General features: G+C 47.1%; 1 protein-coding gene across 1 annotated transcript in view; it reads right to left on the minus strand.

Moving 5' to 3' along the window:
- LOC118655674 (death associated protein) overlaps nucleotides 1-22,676 on the minus strand; it is a 52,305-nt gene extending 29,629 nt beyond the window's left edge. Inside the window, exons 1-2 of the mRNA XM_036307777.1 lie at nucleotides 22,517-22,676; nucleotides 10,387-10,486 (exon numbers count right to left, since the gene is read on the minus strand). Of these exons, the coding sequence (XP_036163670.1) occupies nucleotides 10,387-10,486; nucleotides 22,517-22,571 (155 nt within the window). The 5' untranslated portion in view covers nucleotides 22,572-22,676. The remainder of the gene's footprint in view (nucleotides 1-10,386; nucleotides 10,487-22,516) is intronic.
- Nucleotides 22,677-23,030: the final 354 nt, after the last annotated feature.

The following is a 23,030-nucleotide window of genomic DNA, read 5'->3' on the forward strand; positions in this document are numbered from 1 at the left end:
GAGAGCCTGTTCTCCCCCCGACTCCAGGAGACTTCTCTGGCTTGGCCTCCATGTGGCTCACACAGCCTACAGTACTGGTGCCTGACCCCCCAACAACCACACTGCTCAAACCATAGGTCTGAGACCATCTCAGCAATGTTTCAGTTAGAGAGAGCCCTGTGACCCAATTCTGGCCAATAGGTTTGTTAGCTCCTGGCAGCTTTTCTTGATCCAAAAGAGACTCAAGAAGAGATGCCCATTTCTTCCTCTGGATACCACATGTTTGGATGTGAAGGCTGGACCTGCTGTGGTCACCCTACCACCCACCTGTGACAGAAGCCACTCTAGGAGGAAGGCACAGCTCCCAGTGGTGCAGAGGTGGACCTGAACAAGCCCGAGGGACCTCACTTGCCTGCAGCCAGCCCTACCCCAGGCCTTGTCACAGGAGACAGCCTGTCCTTGCTCAGGTCCAGTTTGAGCTGAGATGTGCTGCTGCTTGCAGGAGAGTATGCCTTTCCCCACCTCTGCATGAAGGTCCTGGTGTCCCCCAAGTACTGCAGCCACGGCCTTCCAGAGTCATGCCACCAGAGTTCATTTCCACTTTCCCAGCTAAGAAAACGTGGATTGGATTACAGCCCTGGTGCCCAACCTTTCACGCATGAGGACTTCTCTTTAATTGAGGTACTATTCACATATCATATAAGCCACCATTTGAACCAGCTTCAAGTACAATTCAGTGGCTCTTTTAATATACTGACTCTTATGCCACTGTCACCCCTATCTAATTTCAGAACATTTTTATCATCCCCACAGAACACATTAAACTGTCACTCCCTAGCCCTCTTCCTCTCCCTCCCCCTAGCCAGGAATCTGCTTTATATCTCTTTGGATTTGCTTATTTTGGGCATTCTATATAAATGGAATCATATAATATGTGGCCTTTTTTGTCTGGCTTCTTTCACTTAGCATAATACTTTCCAGGTTCATCCAATGTTGTAATGTGTTAGCACTTCATTCTTTTTTACTAGAGGCCCGGTGCACGAAATTTGTGCACTGGGGGGTGGGGGGGGCGGGGGCGGCGGCGGTGGCCCTCAGCCCAGCCTGCACCCTCTCCAATCTGGGACCCCTTGGGGGATGTCTGATTGCCAGCTTAGGCCCGATCCTGCTGGCAGTCAGACATCCCTCTCACAATCCGGGACTGCTGGCTCCTAACCGCTTGTCTGCCTGATTGCCCCAAACTGCTCCCCTGCTGGCCTGATTGACACCTAACTGCTCCCCTGCCAGCCCGATCACCCCCAACTGCCCTCCCCTGCAGGCCTGGTCGCCCCCAATTGCCCTCCCCTGAAGGCCTGGTCCCCTCCAACTGCCCTCCCCTGCAGGCCCGGTTGCCCCCAACTGCCCTCCCCTGCAGGCCTGGTCCTCCCCAACTGCCCTCCCCTGCTGGCCATCTTGTGACTGATGACATGCGGGTGCCCATCTTGTGACGTCATGGGGGCGGCCATCTTGTGACAATGTGGGGGCGGCCATATTGTGATGTGAGGGTGTGATGGTCAATTTGCATATTACCACTTTATTATATAGGATGGCTGAATCATATTCCACTATATGGATATGCCATATTTTGTTTATCCAGTTGTCATTTGGTGGGCATTTGGCTTGTTTCCACTTTTTTACTGTTGTGAATAATAATGTGATAAACATTCATGTAGAAGCTTTTGTTTGAACACTGTTTCAGTTCACTTGGATATATACCTAGGAGTGGAGTTGCTGGGTCACTCCATTCCATGTTTAACTTTTTTAGGAACCACCAAATTGCTGTCCATAGCAGTGAGGTCTTCTTTTTTTGTTTCTTCTAAAACAAGTTTTTTATTGTGGCAAAACACATATAACATAAACTTTACCATCAGAACCACTTTTAGTATATGGTTCAGTAGTGTTAAGTATATTCACATTGCTGTGACACAGACCTCCAGAGCCCTTCTGTCTTGCGGAACTGAAACTCTATGCCCATTAAACAACACTCCCTCTTGCCCCCCCCACCCCCACCCCTGGCAACTCCCATTTTATTTTCTGTCTTTATGAATTTGACTAGCTTGTCCCTTTGTGACTAGTTTACCTCATGTAGCATCCATGTTGTAGATGGGATAAGGGTTCTTTCCTTTTTAAGGTCGCACAGCATTCCACTGTATGGATATACCATGTTTTGTTTATCCAATCTTCTGTCAATGGACATTTGGACTGTTTCCACCTCTTGGATATCATAAATTGTGTTGCTATAAATTGTGCAAATATTTGAGATCTCTCTTTCATTTCTTTTGGAGATATACCCAGAAGGGGACAAATACTTCTTTTTAACATAAAAAACTTCGTGGGTCTTTACCAGTTTGGTGTTTTGCCCCATCCATTTCCCCCTGGGATGTGAATCATCCCTTTCTCCAGCATCTCCATGCTGTATGCTGCAGATGCTCCTGCCTGTTAGTCACCTATAGTCATCCCAATTATCAGATCCACTGTGGTGGCATCACAGGGCTTGTGTACAAGTCCACCCTTATTTTACTTAACAATAGTCCCCAAATCATTCACACAACTTTTATTACATTAAATTATAATTGTTCTATTTTATTAGTTATTGTTGTTAATCACTATACCTAATTTATACATTAAGCTTTATAAGTCTGTATGTAGAGGAGAAAAACATAGTATCTCTAGGACTTGGTACTATCTGCAGTTTCAGGCATCCACTGGGGGTCTTGGAACGTGTCCCCTGTGGATAAGGGGGGGTTAGTACTGCATTTTTTGAGTGCTCTGCATTCTGAGACAGTTGAAGTCAATGGAGTCTATTTAATAGAGGGTTTAAAAATTTCAGGCATAGTAACTGTAATGTAATAAACTCAATAAAGGCTCTTGTTTCTCTGTAGTTATTCTTATATGTAGCATTATTCTATGAAGTTAGTACATGTTTCATCCTATAAAATCCAACCACTGGAGAGTTGATTTAAATTCAGTTCACATGTTTATGTAATAAGAAAACACTGTTGATAAATACTGCAGTCCTTTGAGCAACACTGTAAAAAACAAAAGAGTCATCTGTTCCAAGAGGCTGCCGCCAGGCAGATGTGCAGAGCAGTGTCTGGAGGGGAAAATTGATAGCTCCACTTCCTTCCTCCTCTCCTTCCATCTGATAAGAGGAGCTCTCCCAGTGTGGAGGGGAGCGACAGTCTTGTAAGGAGGTTGGAGGCCAGCGAAGGGAGAGGGAGCAGGAAGGGGTGCTCAGAAGCTCATCAATCACACCTGATTTCCGCATCTGTTTTGGAACCAGATGTTGTGCCAACACTACCTCCAAGCCAGTTACCAGCAGCCTGGGCACTGGAGAAAAGCCGGGCCTTCAGCACTTTCCTTCTCCCTCCCAAACCCAAGGCGTCCAGCCCGGCGCCTGTGACATATGGAGGCCCATATGCTCCCTTCCTTGGCAGAGCAGCGAGCCTTTGACTTGCTACCTGTCAGCCTTGTGCCTTCCTCTGGTGCTCATCTTCATGAAAAAAGAACTCAGAGACTGAGTTCCTGACAAGGCTAATGCCCACGACTTCTAGGACACAAAGTGCTGGGTCACACACATCATACTGTGTTCATTGGGCAGTTCTGGGAAACATTTTTTAAAATGCCCACGGTTGTGTTCCTATTGATCATCCTAATATACACATAGCCACAGGCTTCAGGGGAAATGTTTAATTTATACCGCATTCAACAGGAACACTGGTAGTGGAGCCACCACTAAGCAATCAAGGACAAGGCAGTTCTTTGTGCTTGAGAGGACAAATGAGATAAACATGCGAATCTATTTACATTATTTTTAGCTAACAAAAACACCAGATGAATTAAGCTTTCTCCCTATGTACTATGTGGACTGTCTTATTGTCTGCCTGACGGTTCTCAGGGCTTTGGAGGAAGGAGTGGGGCACCACCTGCAGGTCCCTGCACCCCTCAGCTGCTTCCAATGTCCTGCAACATCTATACGACACTGTCTGGCTAATGGGGTAGTGAACTACATTCTCTAGTTTTATCCTTGATATATCTCAAGCACCTAGAACTGTACTCAAATGTATTATGAATGGATTTTACATAAATTTTACAAAATTAACAAGTGGCTTAAAAAGATTCCTGCACAATAAACTGTTGGAGGATAAAAACACAAGTGAACAATAATAAAAAAGTTACACATGTCCTAGTTTAAGTACTTCATGAGCCACATTACACATCTAATCAGATTTGACAAGAAGCTGCCTCCCCCACAAAGCCTGAAATCACCAAGAAGGTCATTAGAAATTTAGATTTAAACCTAAATCATCAATGAGAACCCTCACCTCCAGGGATCTTGAGATAGTAGTAACTAATATTATAAACTCATAATGATTAGCACGACACTGAAGTAGTGCTTATTTCAACTTTATCTAACACATTAATATACATTTGCATCCATTGTATAATTTATATAATGTTAGGATTGTATGAGGTATAATTTGAAATGAATATACACTTATTGGGGTGCAGGCACAAACCAGTCTTTAAATTGACGGGCTGCGTGATCAAGCCTGAGCCCCCTTCCTGGTCTCAGAGCATCACCTGTCCAGGGAGGCAGACTGTGCTCAACTGGGCAACTGTCCGCTGGCCTCAGCTAATAAATTATTATTATACTGCCACTGCTGCTGGCCTGTCAACGGAGCTGGGGACTGCCAACGATGCCTAGTGGCATGAGGTGCTGCCTGCTTGTAATGGGTTGAATTGTGTCCCCCGCCCCAGATTCCTATGGTAATGTCCTAGCCCCAGTCCCCAGAATGTGACCTTATTTGGAAACAGTTAAGATGAGGTCATACTAAAGTAGGGTGAGCCCCTAATCCAATATGCCTGGGGTGCTTATGGAAAGGGAAACTGGACGCAGACAGGCACAGGGAGAAGGCCAGGTGAAGGTTACAGTTATGCTGCCACCAGCGGGGGAGCTACCAGCAGCTACAGGAGAGGCCTGAATAGATCCTCCCTCATGTTTCAGAGGGAGCGCGGCCCTGCTGACACCTTGACCTGACCTGGAACCTCAGGCCTCAGATCTGAAAGGAATACATTTCTACAGTTTAAACCACCAGTTTGTGGTCCTTTGCACACAGCCCCAGGAAGCAGACACATTGCTTCTAGAGAGAGGCAGCCAGCCTAGGAGGAGGCTCTGCCCACTAAAATGGATGAGAGTGGGTTCCTCTGAGCCCTTGCAGAGCCACGGAGAGCGGTGCTGCCATTAGGATGGACTGCAGACTGTAAGCACAGGCAGACTCGCCCTCCCTAGCAGCCTCTCCGATGCCATCAGCGTGCTCCCAGCCAACTCGGGTGCTTTCACGCTGGTGCCTGTGCTGTTCTGACAAGCCCCATCCTGCTTAGTGCACTTCCTCGGGCTCTGGCACTACACGTTATTCCTGCTTGGAACATGCAAATCTATTTACATTTATTTTTCCTGCTCTGGCCCTGGAATTAACCACTTCTCCAAGAAACCCTGGTTCCCTTGATTGGGTAATGGTGTTTAAAACCAAGATCTGGGCCCTCAGGATGCTCATGGGTACATGGGTGTCAGGTGTTTATTTTTTTTTTTTTTTTTTAGATCTTCTCAGTGAACACAGCTGGGAACAATAGGTGTGCATACTAATCCTCCCCATCTAGATCTATTTCTGCATGTATGTATATGAGTATATATCTATTATCCATCCATCTATCCATTCATGCATCCATGCATCCAATCATGTATCCATCTACCTATCCATCCATCGATCCATCGATCCATCCATCGATCCATCGATGCATCCATCCATCCATCCATCCATCCATCCATCCATCCATCCACCCATCCACCCAACCACCCATCATCCATCCACCCACCCATCCATCCATCTATTTAAAACTAGGAGCTCATACTAATACTTCCAGTTCCAACTCAACACCACAAAGTTCATTTTAATCTTCTCCCTTGCCTATTTGTAACCTCTTTCTCTGACAGTGAGCAACTTGGCTCTCTCTACCCACAATATATTTACTTATTTGTTCAATCTTAGTATACACATCAAGCAATTTCAGATCGCTAACCCAATATACTCCTGTAAGAAACATATTTACTAACTGGAGTATACCATTTATGATTTTTTTAACCTTATAGTATTTGATCAAAATACTGTATCCAAAGTTACTTAGGTTAGGTTTTTTTCTTTCCACTCCTTTCGATTGGTTATAGTAACTATGTAAACATTTGTATTACAGTTAGGTTCATCTGTTAATGCTTGTATCCCATTACAGGTCTTTCCCACATGACGGGTGGTTTGAGCTGTATGCTTATTTTTGGGTTATGTGAAACAGGACTGCAATCCTAATCAGAGCTGTAAAGAGCTGAGCTCAGCCCACCCCCAGTCCATACCTAAACCCTTCCATTTCTAGTTCATTCTTCCTGTCACCTATCTTGTTTTATCTTGTACCAAGCCAGATTCATGTTTGGGCTTTGTACTTGACAGGACTTCAGTACATGTTCGACACTAAACTGTTTTCTTTAGTGGCTCCTACTAAGTCCTGATTTCCATGCTATGTCTGCAACTTCTTTACATAATGCAACTTGCTCAACAAAAGGCTTTGAGGAAAATCATGGCTTTCCTTAATTGGGTCAGTTCTAAGATAGAAACCAGTAGCCACTCAGGAAAGTATCTATATATATAAAAACCTAAGTGACCATTATGACCGAATAACCGGAATGCCCGGAATGGCTGGTCAACCAGTCACTATGATACGTGCTGACCACCAGGGGGCAGATGCCCAACACAGGAGCTGCCCCCTAGGTCAGTGCGCTCCCACAGCCAACCTCCCGCGCCCCCCCCCCCCCCCCTGGCCGGCCAGCCAACCTCCCGCAGGCCCCTCCCCCCAGCCGGCCAGCCCCCCAATAGGCCTTGATCACCAGCCAAGCTGAGGGACCCCACCCATGCACGAATTCGTGCACTGGGCCTCTAGCTAGTTAATAATAGTGAAGCCTATTACTCCTCTTGGATGTGAAGGGCCACAGGTAACTAGAAGTCAGCTGGACGGAAATTCTCGAGCAACATTTTCAGATTTCTTTTAAAAAATGTAGCACCTCAAAACAATTTGACAACATGGGAAATTATTTGTAAATCTCCAAAAAACTTAAGATTGAAAGGATTAAGAGTTGTATAAATATTTGCAATAAAAAATTACAAGTAAAAGCTGTGGTATTAGTACTTTTGGTCACAGAACAACCTCTTTAATGCTCTAGTTGTTCATTGTCCCTGTCATCAGTACTTGACCACCAGAGATGAGTGGGTAAACATAAAACCAGTTTAAAAAACTATGGGAAGAAAAGCCAAGTGTTTTGCAAGGGAGGAAATTGGCACCCGAGACCATGTACTTGTTTTCAAATCCAGAGAACACTTGAATCCAAACCTGAAAACATACAAACTTCAGGATGAGGGTAATTTGATGTAGAAGTCACACACCATGACGTTTCCAAGAGAATAATTAAACTTTTGACAAATTCTGCAGTAAAGATAGGCCTTTCCATATGTGAAGTGTTTCCAGTCACTGAAACCTCATTTTATCCTGACAATTAGACCACCTACTGATGTGAGGCTGCACGGGTAGGATTATGGGCTTGAGGAATATGGAAATGGTTATGGGCAACCCCATAATTTATTCGTTTATTTTATAAGGGGATCCAGAGTCACAGTCTATGTTGATCCTAGAAATATTCTGCCAATTCAGGGGACTTCAGTAGCATATTAGAGGCAGGGGCATCCAAGTCAAGTCAGACTGAGGGATGACTCCTGGCCTGGCCACCGCCAGCTGTGTATCACTGGGTTGGAGAGCCTCCTAAGCCTTGGTTTCTTCATCTTTCTCATGGTCACAGTCATATCAACGCACAGGTGTGTGAGCTTCAAACTCAACGTGAAGCACTCAGCAGTGCCCAGCACAAAGCAGGCACACCATTGGTCAGCACAGCCTAGTGGCTAAGGGTGAGGTCTCTGGACCCAGCCGCCACTGCTAGGAAGCTGGCTCGGCCACTCATTACTGTGTGAGCTTCGAAAAGTTACTTGCCCTCTCTAAGCTGCTGGAACAGGGCCAGACTCGTGGCACTCTAAAATATTAGGGAGGATGACTAACTAGAACTGTTCAGTCAGCCCGGGGGAACACGGGGAGAGTCTGGTGGTGGAATAAACCGGTACACAGAGCATAGGTCAACAGCTTGACTCCACGGAGGCTCACCCCAGCCACCTGCCCATGGTGTGTCAAGAGCAAAGCTGAAGTCAGGAGGACAAGAGCGAGCACACCTACAGGAAACCTATGACAGCCACTGGGCTGCAGGGAACAAAGAACCCTTGCTCGTGTGCTATGCAAACCCTACTCTGCAGTCAGCCTGCTACACAATCCTTGGTTCCAGAGAGAACACACCTTCGTGGTGAGCGCGATGCTAAACTCTAGAGTCCTGGGTGCCTGCTCCCTTCTCTGCAATCATTCATTCTTTGGCATATTTATTTAAACGGCGCATCTTCCATAAATGCCACATTCTACCTCATGAAAAAAATCAATAGAAAGAAAACACATGGGCTGTTATGTCCTTATTTCTAAACATGATAATAAACTATCACCTCTCACTGTATTGACACTGCTACATAGGAAAAAGCTATTTGTACCTTCTGCCACTTACAATCACATGAACTTTCTGGAATTTTTTTTCCAGGCATGGCTTTCTCTCTCATCCTCTTTCTTCCCTCTTAAGGAAACAAGTGGATATGAAGAAGGGGCATCCCAGGTTTTCTAGTGCAGAAATACCTCCAGGCCCACATGCTCTCATCCTCCATTCAAGGATCTTCTGAAAGTTCAGTTTCCTTATAACTTGTACGGAAACAAAACTTAATCTGAACTGACTCAAGTATGTAGATTTGAAAATGTGAACATCACACCAGGTCACAATACACTGCCCAAAACCCCACTAAGGGCTCTGATTGGAATGTGCACTCTTTTATTCTCCTAAAATCTGTATCACTGGTCCAAAAACCCCTAAATTTTTCACTGAACTGAAGCAGGCCCCAAGATTTTCAGACCCAGGATTGTGGACCTGTAGGTGTTACTGATGCTGTTATGTTACAAACACAGCTTTGTGAAAATAGCTGGTGAGGAAGATAATGCTAGTTTTCTTTAAACCGCTTATTTTAAAACCAGAACTTGGCTGGACCTTCAAGTTGCTGATCTCATGATTTAAAATGGGCAAGAGTCACTCAGAAACTTCGCCCCAAATTTTGTCTACCCCTCAAGTGACTGCAGGGTAACTCATAGCATCCAAAGATTGCAGAAAACATCCAGAGATTCAGCACATACATGAGTGGACCGGTGGGGCCCACAAGAATATGCACGTTCCTTTTTAGGGGGCACAAGCTTGTGGGAGCAATTCAGTTGGAAGCCTGGCCTGCTCAGGACCCTGTAAGGCTTGGGTTTAAATTCCTGCCCCATCCACTTGCAAGGCACACAGTGTGGGCAAGTTTATCGTCTCTCTGGACTTGAGTTTCCCATGAGTAAAGTAGGAGAATACCACCTCCTATTAAGGACTACTGGACTGAAACTAAACAATGCGCCTAATCCACAGGAATACAGGTTAGCTGCTTTCCACACCCTTCCTACACGTTCTTTCCTCCTCTGGGGGAGACACCATCCAGCGACAAGTTGTAAGGTAGAAAGCTCAGTGATCATGTTCTTCTATGTGGACAAGCTCAGGGAGGCATATGCATTTCTGGTGCATGTCTATGTATTATAAGGTGGGAGGATACAGATTGATACCCAGGTCCTTGAACCAAACTTGACATCAGAACCTCCAAGGAAAATAGTTCATTAACAGAGATGGGGGAATGCAGGGAGACGAGCTGTAATGCAGGGCGAGGAGCTGTCTGGGAGCCAGGGGCCTGGGACAGAGATGTCATTTAGGGACACCTGTGTGTGGCTGCGCTGATTCTCGATTTGGCTGAAGAACTGGGAAAGCCCAGGTGCATGTGGACCTTTTTACAATCAACAGTTCTCTCCCCTGGCTGCACAGAACACCAGGCCCACCCAAGATTCAGCTGGTGTGGCATTTTCAAGGTCTCCAGGCTGCTGCCCACAGATGCTCAGATGCAGTCAGGGAGGGCGTGTTCCAGATGCCCCTTTCCTCCCCAGGCTGAGAACACAAATATCTCCCCCCACTCCCCACTGATTAGAAAAGGAAAAATACACAGCAGGGGCCCCAAACAGCCCAGGAGTTATCAGAAGCACAGGACAGAGAACAAACATTAATGTGTAACTGAATAATGGTTATTTGTGCCACACGCCCGAGATTCACCAGCACTCTCCTACCTGGGCTCGGTCTCCCACTCCTCCTCATCCTTGTCTTTCTCTTCTTTGGTGTCTCCAGAATGCGGGTGTTTCTGCACGATTCGCATTCCACCAGCTTTCACTAGAAAGAAAGCGAAGAGGGTGTGGTCAGTGTGGAAACGGAACCTCGGAGGATCAGGGGAACCAGCTCCAAAGTTTTTAGTTGCCCCATGGCCACCAGTTAGTTCAGATAACCTGGCATCAGTGGCAGTGATTAACAGAAAGTTAGTGCTGTTGGGGGAAGAGTCACTCTGACAAAGCACTCAGCCCAGCCCACAGATCCACTTAGAAACTCTCCATGGCTCCTGTTTGCTTTTGGTTTGCTTTTAAGTATTTCATAAGAGCAGTAGTGTAACCAGAGTACGAATCATTGGACAGAGTGGCTGTTGCTTTAGGTCCTGCATGTCTTCTTGACACAACAAGATTCCACTGAATCCCTGCCCTGTGATACTTTCTCAAATAATGATGATGCTTTAAAAAAATTTTTTTTGACTGGTCCTGCATTAGTTTTTATTTTTCAATAACAGCTGACATACAATATATTAGTTTCAGGTGTACATCACAGTGACTCAACATTTACAAACCTTACACGAAGTGATCCCCATTGTAAGCCTAGTACTCATCTGTCACTGTAGTTATTACAATATCATTGACTATATTCCCTATGCTGTACTTTACACCCCATGACTTATTTTATAACTGGAATTTTGTACTTGTTGATCCCCTCCCCCCTTTCGCCCATCTTTCACCATCTCCCCTTTAGCAAATATCAGTTTATTCTCTGTATCTATGAGTTTACGTGTTTCATTTTGTTTGTTAGATTCCACCTGTAAGTGAAATCATACAGCATTTGTCTCCAATGATGCTTCCGATGGGGTGACACAGCTGCAGGTGACATGGGACAGCTGCTGCCACATTCACAGAGGCTGCTCAGGTGGCAGCCAAGTTGTCTGCTGAAGCCCTTCCCAGACTGTGCTGTGAAACCGAGTGCTGGTGGATGTCAAGTTAGTTTTTAAAAACAGCTTGACATATAATTCACATACAATTCACCTATTTAGAGCGTACAACTCAATGGTGTTTGAGTGTATTCGGAGTTGTACAACCATCGACACAATCAACTTGAGAACGTTTCATCTCCCCAAACAGAAACCTCAAATCAAAATGGTCACCCCCTAATCTGTCCTCTCCCCCAGCAACCAGTCATCTGGATTTGCCTATTCTGGACATCAGACATCAATAGAATCATAAAATGTGTGGCCTTTGCTGACCGGCTTCTTTCATTCAGCATAATGTTTTCAAGGATCATCCATGTTGTAGCAGGTGTCAGTATTCATTCTTTTTTATGATTGAATAATATTCCATTGCTTGGGTAGACCACATTTAGTTCATCGAATCATCTGCTGATGGACATTTGGTTGTTTCTACATTGGCTGTTATAAATGATGCAGCCATGAACAACTTGTGTACAAGGTTCTGTGTAGATACATGAACATACACCTTCATTTTCTTGGGTATACACCTAGCAGTGGAATAGCTGGGTTACAGAATGACTCTATATTTACCATTTTGAGAAACTCTAGAGCCAGAGCATCATTTTCTATTCCAACAGTCTGAGGGCTCCGACTTCTCCGCATGCCCACCAACACTGTTACCACCTATCTTTTCAGTCACAGCCACCCTAGTGGGTCTGAAGTGATACCTTATTGTAGTTTGATTTCCATTTCTCAATGGCTGATATATTAGTACTGTTTTGTAAAAACAACAAAAAAAAGTGGACTCTGGGATCTGTTAAGTGTGGGAAATGCTAGGTTGAACAGCATTAAATGGGTTTCTTCAAGCCAGATTTCTTGCCCCCTAGTGTGCATTATGAAGCTCTATGAGGCGCACAGTGTGCTGTCTTTCCCAAATGCCTTTGACCACAGAATTTTTATCCCAAGTTATCATCCTTTAGGACTATAGTGTTCCACAGGATAGAGTCTGGAAATGCTGGCCCTGTTTCAAAAAACCAGCCTTATGTGGTCACTAGACCGGGCTTTGTGTCAGTAAGCTCCTCCATGTCCTCACCTATGTGGTCTCAGACTCGGCCCCTTAAAGCCTCACTGTTTCATCTGCAAAAAGGGGATTAGAGCAGCATCCTAAAATCTATAAATCTGAATGAGAAGAGGCTGTTGAAATCCTAATCCACAATGTGATGGTGTTTAGAGGCGGGGCCTTTGAGAGGTGATTAGGTCATGAGAGTGGAGCTCTCAAAAATGGAGTTAGAGCCCCTATAAGGAGACCCCAGAGAGCTCCCTTGCCCCTTTACCACGTGAGGACAGAGAAGAACCAGGAAATAGACCCTCATAGACACCAAATCTGATGGCACCCTGACCTTGGACTTGCAGCCTGAAGAGCTGCTGTTTATAAACCACCCGTCTGTGGTAGTCTGTCAAAGCAGCCCAAATGGGCTAAGACAGAGGCCTGTGGTAGCCTTGGCACAGGAAAGAATACGAGAGAAAGCAGAGCCACACAACTGCACTCATGGCCCCCAGGCTCAGCATCCCCCCACCCCCCCACCCCTAGGACAGGCTCTCCCAGTGGCTGTCCTGGTTCAGCTCCCATCTCAATCCAGTGCACCTGTCAGGCCCTGTCCTCGGGCATTTCAAATTTGGTTGGACCCTGCTGATTAGGAAAGTCCAGACAAGTTTCTTTATGATCCTGAAGAACAGGAAAGAGAATGTGAAATACCTGCCCAGGCTCACACACTTCGAGGTGATTAGCTCTCAATGTTCCTGGGAGGGTTGGCCAGCCCCCTGAAGCTGGTGATGCCAGCGCCATGGCCAACATTCCCTCGCAGTATCCATCAGAAAAAGGCAAGGCAGGGTTTACTCATTTCTTGTGTTTTTAATTCTTTTATATATGCAATCATTTTAGACATACTTGTCTTATAGGTGTCTATCCATTATTTTATTACCTGAGGTCCTTGGGAGTCTAATCTACTGCCTGTGTTTGTCTGCGGACTCTCCTGTTGGGTGATTGTAGGTTATGAGCTTGTTTCCAGTAGGGCTTCAGCTGTGGGATCCTCTGGGCCTGGCATTCAGACAGCATCCTTTGGAGGGATGCTACAGGAGCTCTGTTTGGCCAGGAGTACAGGCACCTGGAAACTTTTTTTATGTCAGATTCCTCAGGAACTGGGAAAGTGCAAATCTGAACTCAGCCCATGCAAAGGTAGGCCTGCATTCAGATTCCCAAGGATACTTTCTCTATCTGGGCACAGGCGAAAACTGAGCAGTTCTCTCATCATCCCACTGCCAGATTGCTTTCCCCCACCCTTTCTCCATGGGTTTGGCCTCTGAGTGCCCAGCTTTCCACTGGCGTTTTGGATTAAATGAGGCTGTTGGGATGGGCCCTAGTCCAGTGTGACTGGTGTCCTAATAAGAAAAGGAAGAGACACCAGGTCGCTCTCTGCCTCAGGTGGACCCAAGGCTCATTCTGCTATAAATTTCAGCTTCTCCTTTGAGTGTGGTTCCCTCACTTTGGGGGATTTCCCTCACTTTGGACTCAATTTAAAAACAAGAAAACAAAAATACCATTTGCAGGTGGCTTATCAAAATTTCTGTTATGTAGTATGCCCAACCTTAAGAAATGGAGACTGAAAATAAAATCTGTAGCACGTTTAAGATAATTTACTACTCTATTGAAATAAATGTTTTTTTGTTTTGTTTTGCTTTATAATCCTCACCAGAGGATATTTTTTCCATTGATTTTTTTAGTGAGAATGGAAGGGAGGGGGAGAGACAGAGAGAGAGAAACATCGATGTGAGAGAGACACATTGACTGGTTGCCTTCCCCACATGCCCCCATTGGGGCCAGGGATCAAGCCTGAAACCTAGGTATGTGCTCTTCACTGCAATTGAACCCAAGACCCTTCAGTCCGCAGGCCGACACTCTAGCCACTGAGCAAAATTGGCTAGAGTGTTTTTGTTTTGCCAAAGGAGAATGAAAGAATTGTCCCACTAAATGTTATTGTTTTTTAAATTCATGTTTCTACCCCACCCCCTTCCCATGTCCATTAGAAGTTGATTAAGAGTGCCCCTGTGGGCTGAACTGTGGTCTCTCCAAATTCATTTGTTGAAGCCCTAACTCCCATAACCTTGGAGATAGGGCCTTTAAGAGGTGACTAGGTTAAAAAGAGGCTGTTAGGTGAGGCCCTAATCTAATGTGACTGGTGTCCTTATGAGGAGAAAAGACACAAGGATGCAGGTGCACAGAGGAAAGGCCCCATGAGGACAGTGAGAAGGCAGCCATCTGCAAGCCAAGGGGAGAGGCCTCAGGAGAAACCAGACCTGCAGCATCTTGATCTTGGACTTCCAGCCTCCAGAACGGCGAGAAAATAAATTTGTTGTGTAAGTCACCCAGTCTGTGATATTTTGTTATAGCAGCCTGAGCAAGCTAATAGTTGCTCATTTAAAAATGATCTCTGAATCATTTCAATTTAGCAGACAAAAAACTTAAAAACTGTAACTCACAGATGTTTTCAAGAAACCAAAGTAAAAAGGGCTGTGCAAGTGACTACAAAGAAAATAATGCATGTCCAGGTGACATTTAAAATAACCGTCAGCTGAAGCTCACACGGAGTGGCCTGTCCACCCCTCTGTTGAAGTAAGTTCACATGACAAAGCTCAGTCACTCTACATTAGCCCTTCCTTTAACTTAGTTTATAAAAACAATTAATTTCACCCACCCCTCACAGTGTGTGTGGTAATTAATGCAGCCATAAAAAGTGGCAATAAAAATAATAACTCAGGGCTGAGACAGATTTATTTTAACTTGAAATCCTGCCAAAAATATGACAGCATGTATTTATTGGGATTGTTTTATCAATGCCACTAGAACTCTTCACTTGTGAAAATACAAAAGCAGAATTATTTTTGCAGAAATCTTTGTGGAATATTTGCAAATATAAGTATTTTTACGAAAGACCTAAGAAAAAAATCCTAGATTTTTGTTGTGGTTGTTATTCACATGAGAGCTTCAAATTTAAAGAATAACAAGCTTCCTCCTAGCAGAAGTGCCAGGCAGAGGTTACGGGCACAGATCCTCGAGCCAGACTCCTGGGCTCAGGTCTCAGCTCTGCCCATGTGCTCGCGTGCGTGCATGTGTCTGGGCGAGTTGCTAACTCTATCTGTGCCACAGGGTCCCCTGTGTGTGAAGAAAGGGTGACAATGCTCTCTCCCTGTCCCCCAGGGGTTCGCTGAGGACTAAATGAGCTAACACACGTGACACACTGCCAGTGGGGCTTGGCACATGGCAAATGTTCATCTGTCATCTATTCTCATTGAATGGGTTTTAACAATTGGCATCTAGTACTTGGAGAAACTTCAGTCTTCGAGTCCTTGGTATGTCAATGTCTCCTCATTGCCATGTCCTTATATGTAAACTGCAGATGCTACCGTGACTCATGGGGTTATGAAGGAGTAAGTAACACCCTGTAGAGTGCTCCCCACATGGCTCTCCAATGACGTGGTCAGCTCCCCCTCACCAGGACGGCGTCAGCGCACCATCTCAGCAAGGAAGCTTCTGGAGAATCGCAGATCCTGGATAACTAACTTCGCTGCTCTTCACCTCACTATGTGCCAGGCATCCTTCTAGCCACTGGCCACATGTCCTCGCTCTTTACAGTAACCCTGGGAGTAGGTCCCCAGGCATGAGTGAGGGAAGCCAGTGGCCCAGTCACACAGCCAGGACTGCAGAGCTGATCAGACCCCAGCAGCCTGTGCCCTGAACCCCTCCCTGCAGGCCTTTCCTCCTCAGACCTTCCAGGAAACACAAAGTGCTGGCCTGTGGGCAGGTTCTGGGCAGTCTGCGCCCCAGGTGAGGGTGGACTTGCCTTTGATGTTAAAAGTTCTCTGCGGAGCAGCTTCCTGCCCCAGGGGCAAAGGGAGTGAAGGAGGCTTGCTCCTCAGTCAGACTTGGCCAGGTAAGAAATAATGAGGAAGCAACTGACCACATACACTCCCATGGCCGGGCAGCCCCTCGGGTGTCGGGGTGCCTCCTGGGAAAGGGAGTCACCGATAGCTCGCTCTCTACTCCTGCTCAACAGGCTGGAAGACCCACCACTGGAAGACAGGCAGGGGGATGGAAGGGGTCTCCCCAGGGCTGCTCACGACTTGTAAGTGCCCCATGAACCTGGGTGTGGGTTTTAGCAGGAAGGGGGAGGGGCTGTTAATTCACACAAATGTCCCTAAAGCACTGACTCAGGTGCTAGAGCGAGACTTGCAAGTGTATGTCAGTTTCGTTCTTGCTGAGAGAGCTACTGGAATGTTACTCAAAGGAAAGGCAATCTACCAAATAGGAGAGGACTGTTCAGGTGGGAACAACACAGAAGACCATCAGGACAGTAGTCCAAGAGTGAACCTAATCATCTCCAGTACAGCCATGCAGTGGCAGGTAAGCAAAGTGGAAATGGACCTGGCCCACCCTGGGACCAGTGAGATGAGGAGGGACAAGGCCGAAGGACCATCTCAGTGCAGAGAATGGCTCTACCAGGAGAGGGAAGACTCCTGGGCAAGCAAACATTTCTTCATGTCTGTGGGGGCTGCTGGATCTGAGGTGGGAGCCCCACAAAGAGAAAGTGGAGAGGATAAAGGGGGAGAGGCAGAGAGAACCTGTGGGGAGACTGGGCACCCCAGATGAAGAGTTACAGGGAACCCAAGAAGAACCCTGTTCCCGAGACCGAGTGGGGTCTTTCAGGTCTGTGGGTGGTGAGTGGAAGTCATAGCTTGTGCTAAAAGGTGAGCCCCGGATAAATTATAGAACTTGGACCCCTGCTGTCTCAGAAAGCTGAGGAAGAAGGGAACTGCTATTCTGCACTTTGAATCATAGTTTGTCAAGGTGGGAAGGTTGTTAAGCCATACAGGGGCACTCCATTCACTTTCCAGAGGGGGCCATGAAGTTGAGCTGTGCCGTGGAGCGTCAGATCAGAGCTAGACACGCCATGCTCTGTCTTCCACAGTAGTGTGCACTCCATTCCACAATGTGGCTGTGACACAAAGGGCAGACTGCCTGGTGACGGGCCCAGAGGCAGCTGTGGGGCTGTCCTGGAGTTAAGGGAGGCTGATTTCAGGAAGTCCAGGGAAAAATGGGATCCATGGCTGGAGGTGCTCTGGAAAAGCCTAGCACTGGGGGCTGGCTAGGAATTCACCCATCCCAACAGCAGCCTCCCTTGCAGTTGGTTTGAGGCCATTTGCCTGGGTTGTGGTCAAGCAGGGAGAAAAGAGCCCGTGGTAAGCAGCATAATGTCCCCACCCTACAGATGTCCACACTCATGTTCCTGGGCCCTGTGAATGTATTGGGTGTCATGGCAAGGGGCATTAAGGTTGCTATTTCATGGTTTTAAGCTGCCCATAAAATAAGATTATTTTGGGTTATCCAGGTGAACCCATTATCATCATCTGGGTCCTGCAATGCAGCAGGGGGAGGAAGAAGAATCAGGGTCAGAGTATGTAGTTGAGAAAGACTTGCCCAGCCATTGCCAGCTTTGAAGATGGAGGAAGGGGCCACACACCAAGGCATGGGGCAGCCTCTGGAAGCCGGAGAGGTAAGAAAACAGACTCTTTCCTTGAGCTTTCAGAAGGGACCAACCCTGCAGACACCTTGATTTTAGCCTGGTGAGACCATCTGGACTTTTCACCTGTAGAACTGTAAGATAATAAAGCTGTGTTCTGTTAAGCCTCTGTTTGTCATGCTTTGCTAGTGCAGTCATAGGAAACTAACACAGTGACACATGCCACTCATAGGCTGAACCATAAGGCATCTTTAACTCCTGTCTGATTAATATAACAAAGAACTGAATTATTTTGAAATCACTACAAAGATCTACAAAAATCACTACAAAAATCACTATTTCTCACTTCACTTTCAATAAATACAATTGTTTTCTACTTCCATTTGACTCAGGTCTAGAAGGGCTGTGAGGCCTACTTTTCATAACCTTATGTGAACTAATAATGTTCAACACTATTACATATTAGGTTTATGAGAACTGTACTGACATATGGCTTTGGCTTCCCTGGCAAATGGAGAGGACTGGGGCCAGCAAAATGTATTTAATAAAGAGATGTGAGCCACATCACTGCCACCAACTCATGGAGACTGGGAGAAATGAGTAATCGTGTGGCTTATAATTACGTCCTCCTTCTGCCGAGGCACCCTCGGACTGTTAGATGAGACAGAACCTCACTAATTCTAACTCTGCTAGTCTGCATTTGCAGTAGCTCTCACAGAACAAGCAGTCTCCCGCCACTTCTCTGCAGATGTTCTGTAGTCAAGAGCAGTGGAGAGGTCTGAAATCATTAAGACCGGATTACCTCCACGGCACACTGCCAGGAGGCCAGGACGTGGAGCAGCACCATCCCCACTCTTCAGTGACGAGCTCTATATTTGCACAGCCCTGTCCTACACGCTGCAGAAGCCTGTGCGAACGGCCTCATTAATCTCACACCCTGGGAAGAGACACAGGGTGTGTGATGGAGCTCCTTGTGCAAAGGGCTGCTGAGAGTCCAAGAGGCAAAGGACCTACAGGCTGGTCCCCCTGAACTCACTAGCTTTGAAAGGAGACACTCCAAATGGTTTGGCCAGTTCTTAAAATGGAGTTGTCCTCTTTATCCCAACTGTAAGGTAACTGTCAGTTAAATGAGTGAACAAGAGGCAAGGGCTTAAAATAGTGCCAGTGAAGGCCAGCAGAATGCACCACCACGAAATATGCCTCTTTGGCAGAAGGGCTGTTTTGAGCTGATTAAAACCAGCAGAGAAGGAAAACCTCAGAAAACTGAGAAGCTATCCTTTTGTAAGGGACGTTTACATTAGTAATGGAAATTTCCCTGTGTAAGTATCTCCCTCTCTGTACTAGAAAGGGAAGCAGGACTACATCACAAGAGAACCTGAAATCTGTATAGCAACCTTACCCTGGTTTACCTGGCTTTTTCTGGAAACCTCCCATAACTGGCTCCCTACCCCCCAATGTTTTTTTTTTGTGTGTGTGTTGTTAATTCTCACCCAAGGATATTTTTCCATTGATTTTAAGAGAGAGTGGAAGAGACGGGGAGAGACAGAGAGAGAAACATTGATGTAAGAGAGACACATCGATAGGTTGCCTCCCGCATGCACCCTGACCAGGGCGGGGGATTGAGCCTGCAACTGAGGTATGTGCCCTTGACCGGGATCAAACCCAGGACCCTTCAGTTCATGAGCTGATGCTCTATCCACTGAAATTGGCTAGGGCCCCAATGTTTTTCTTTTGTCTTTAGTTGAAGTTGGTATTTATGGTGGTGGCTTGGGCCATTTCAGGGAATTACTCAGTTTTCTTGGGTCTCTCCCATGTGTAGAGGAGGTATTCCTGTTAATAAACTTCAGTTTGTTTTTCTCTTATTAATCTGTCTTTATCACAGGAGATGGGGAGAGGTGTCTCAGCCAGGAACCTAGAAGGGTAGAGGGAAAATTATTTACCCTCCCCTATACCAGGCACATTAACACTCAGTAAATGTTGTTACTACTTGCTCTTATGATGCTATCTAAACTGGATGAGAGTCACACCTGCATCCCTATTGCACACTGGAGACAGCGCAGAGATAGACAACACTGCAGGCCCCGCATGCTCTGGGGAAGTGAGAGGTTGCTAAGAGGCTCTGAAGAAACTCACTCAGAAGCTACTTATTGTGTATTTTTGTACTAGGCACTGTGCCAGCTCCTGGGGATGAAGCTCTCACTAAGACCCAATCCTGGAAGCAAGAAGAAGAGAGGCAGACAGGTGGAGGTAAAGGTGACAAGGAAAACAGCTAATTTTGTGAGAATGCACTGGATACCGGTTCAGACAGCAACAATGAGAAAACACAAAAGAACATGAAGATAGTCATGAAAGATAATTTTATTGTTTCCGATTGAGGATTTAGGCACAAGTCTGTGTTATCCAATTTAAGCACTTAATGAAAGTGTACCCAAAATTTTCAAGGCTGTTATTTTTGATTTATGAACTGTGCTCTTGGCTATACTTGATAATTATCTTTATTATAGTGAGTTGCCTTTATGTTTGTTTGTTTTTAACATCTGCAGTATGTCCTATTCTCTGGCCACGCCAGAGTAAATAAGAATATCCAAATACCCCCAGCTTTTTGCTAAAAAGAGCTTTCCCACAGGAAAGTGGATCTGAGGCAAAATACTGCACATGACAAAAAGTCCCCTTCTAACCTATACCTCTGGACCAAGATGCCAGGTTCTACCTCTAACTCTGGGCAAATATGACTGGCCTTGGAAAATGGGGAATGTCAGTGACAGTTCTTTAAGCAGTTCCTGAGAGACTGGGACCCCAAAGGCTACAGGATCTTCCCTGAAGTCACTTGAAGAGGTTGTCTGTGGGATTAACTGCCCTTGAACTTGGATTCTGATGAATGGAAGGGGGGAGCTCCAGTGAGAGTTACAGTGGCAAAGGTAGCTCTGCTCTACGATGACACCTCCCATTTCATAGATTAGGAAAACTAATAAGCCCTAGAGAAGCGATGGGTCTCAAAACTTAGAACCCAAGTTCATGGCTACACCAGCACAAATAAGTTGGCTCCTCTCTCCTTTAGCATAAATAAGCTATTTAATTTTAATTCACAAGGCCTAGTTGTTTAGTCGAAGTCTTTCATGGAATTTCTCCAGGGAGTTAATATGCACAGTTCACGTCTGCGATCTTAAAAATCTCCACGTGGAAATGCCTCTATGTGCAACTTAGTTACTACTACCTTGATTTGGTCTCATCCCAACTTACCCGCTTTACTGCCTCTCCTTACCCTGGGACAGGGGAGTGCAAAGAAAGGCGTTCCTGCCGGCAGTGCTGCCAGGTCATCAGCAGCCAGCAGATGGGCACGGACCCACTGAGGCAGACACTAAAGGTCAGGTTATCTTTACAGGAAATCTCTCTGAGGTACTTCTTATTTTATTTTTTTAAACGAATGGAACACAAAAGCCCCAAAGCCCATTTCCCACTGCAGCGGGACTACTTTCTAAAACCCCATGCCCGTTAAGTCGCAGGCATCGGTTAGCCGTTTTCCTTCCCTATTCCAGGCTGTTCTTGGTGGTTGTTGAGAGCTGCTTTCAGCAGTGCAAATATTAGCTCGAGTATTTATTGGAAGAGCGGCCCTAGTCACGTGTTCACGCAGAGAACGAGGGCCCTACCCTGGGGGACGGCGGACTGACGGAGGGAGGGAGATCAGGGAGTCTTTACTACAAGAAGAAGGTGGCACTAATGTGCCCCACAAAGCAGCCAGGCCCCCCGAGGCTTCTGGCATCAGGAGACGGAGTTTATAACACAAAGGTGTGCAATTTGGACCCTAACCCTAACCCCACACGTGGAGGGGGCCTGGCCTCTGGGACCCAGGCACCTTCCATTCTCCCCCAGGGTCCTTGCACCGGCATCGGCTGTCATTCCACCGGGGAGCAGACCCGGAAACGGAGCCGCCGGCACCGCGCGGGGAGCGAACAGGAACTGTCTGTCCTGGGACCGAAAGGGGCGAGGAAAGGGCGAGGCGGCGTGAACATAAGGGCGGCTCGGATTCACATTTTCTATGCAAGTCCTTCCTGGGCTAACTTCCTTGTCCCAGAGTTTAGAATTTGAAAACACAAACAAACAAGAAAACACTCCAAAACCCCCCCCAAAACCCCACTTTTGAGAAAAGGCGGATGTGAAAGCAATTGCGGGGCAAAGTCATATTGAGTGAGTGATGGTAAAAATGATTTCCGTCAGCCGACCATCACCACCTTGTCATTAAAAACATTAACTTTTGGGTCGGCTACCCGGTTTTCCGAACATCTGGACATCCTGCGTTCACCGCCCACTATTATTATTTTTTGGAAGTTGTGCAATTAGGCTTATCCAAGTCCTTCCCATTTGCATGCAACTGCCACAGGCTTGCGATGCCTCCCCAACTTGCAAGAAATGGGTTTTTTCAAACGCGGGCTTCAGTTTAACTGAAGACGCCACGAGTGGGCAGGTCCCAGGCTGGTGAACCGGTCCCCGCGCCTGGCGCCCGGGCCCGCGGGTTCGGGCCGGCTCTCGGGACCCACGACGGGAGGGAAAGTGGAAACGAGTCATTACCAGCGGGCGGGTGTCCAGCTTTCGTCTCTTGCTTCTCCTCGGGAGGCGAAGACATGGTGCGACCGGAGCGGCTGGGACGGCAGCGGAGGTGGCGGCGGGTTCGTAGGTCGGTAAGATGTGCGAACGAGCCGGAGGCAGGTGGCAGCGCACGGGAGGGGGCGGGGCCGCGCGGGGGGGAGGGGGGGGCGGGCCGCGGCCGTCAGGGGGCGCGGCTGCTGCGCGCCGACGTGGCGCTGCCAGGCCCGCGCGCGGCTGCGCGTTGACGTCACCGCGCCCGCCCCGCCCCGCCCCGCCCCGCCCCGCCCCTCTGGCCTCCGAGCGCCCGGTGTACTGAGCATGCGCAGTCGGCAGCGCCACGTCGGAACCTTTGGCCGCAGGAGGAGGAGGAGCGGGTTGCGGGCGAGCGGGGCGGGGCGGGGCGTGTGCGGTTGCGGGAGTTCGGCGCCGAGGCTGGCGAGGGCGGTCGCCGGAGGCTGAGGAAGGCCCAGCCTGAGGATGGCTGCTCCACCAACCC

This window comes from Myotis myotis, unplaced genomic scaffold, assembly GCF_014108235.1.
Source record: "Myotis myotis isolate mMyoMyo1 unplaced genomic scaffold, mMyoMyo1.p scaffold_m19_p_5, whole genome shotgun sequence".
NCBI lineage: Eukaryota > Metazoa > Chordata > Mammalia > Chiroptera > Vespertilionidae > Myotis > Myotis myotis.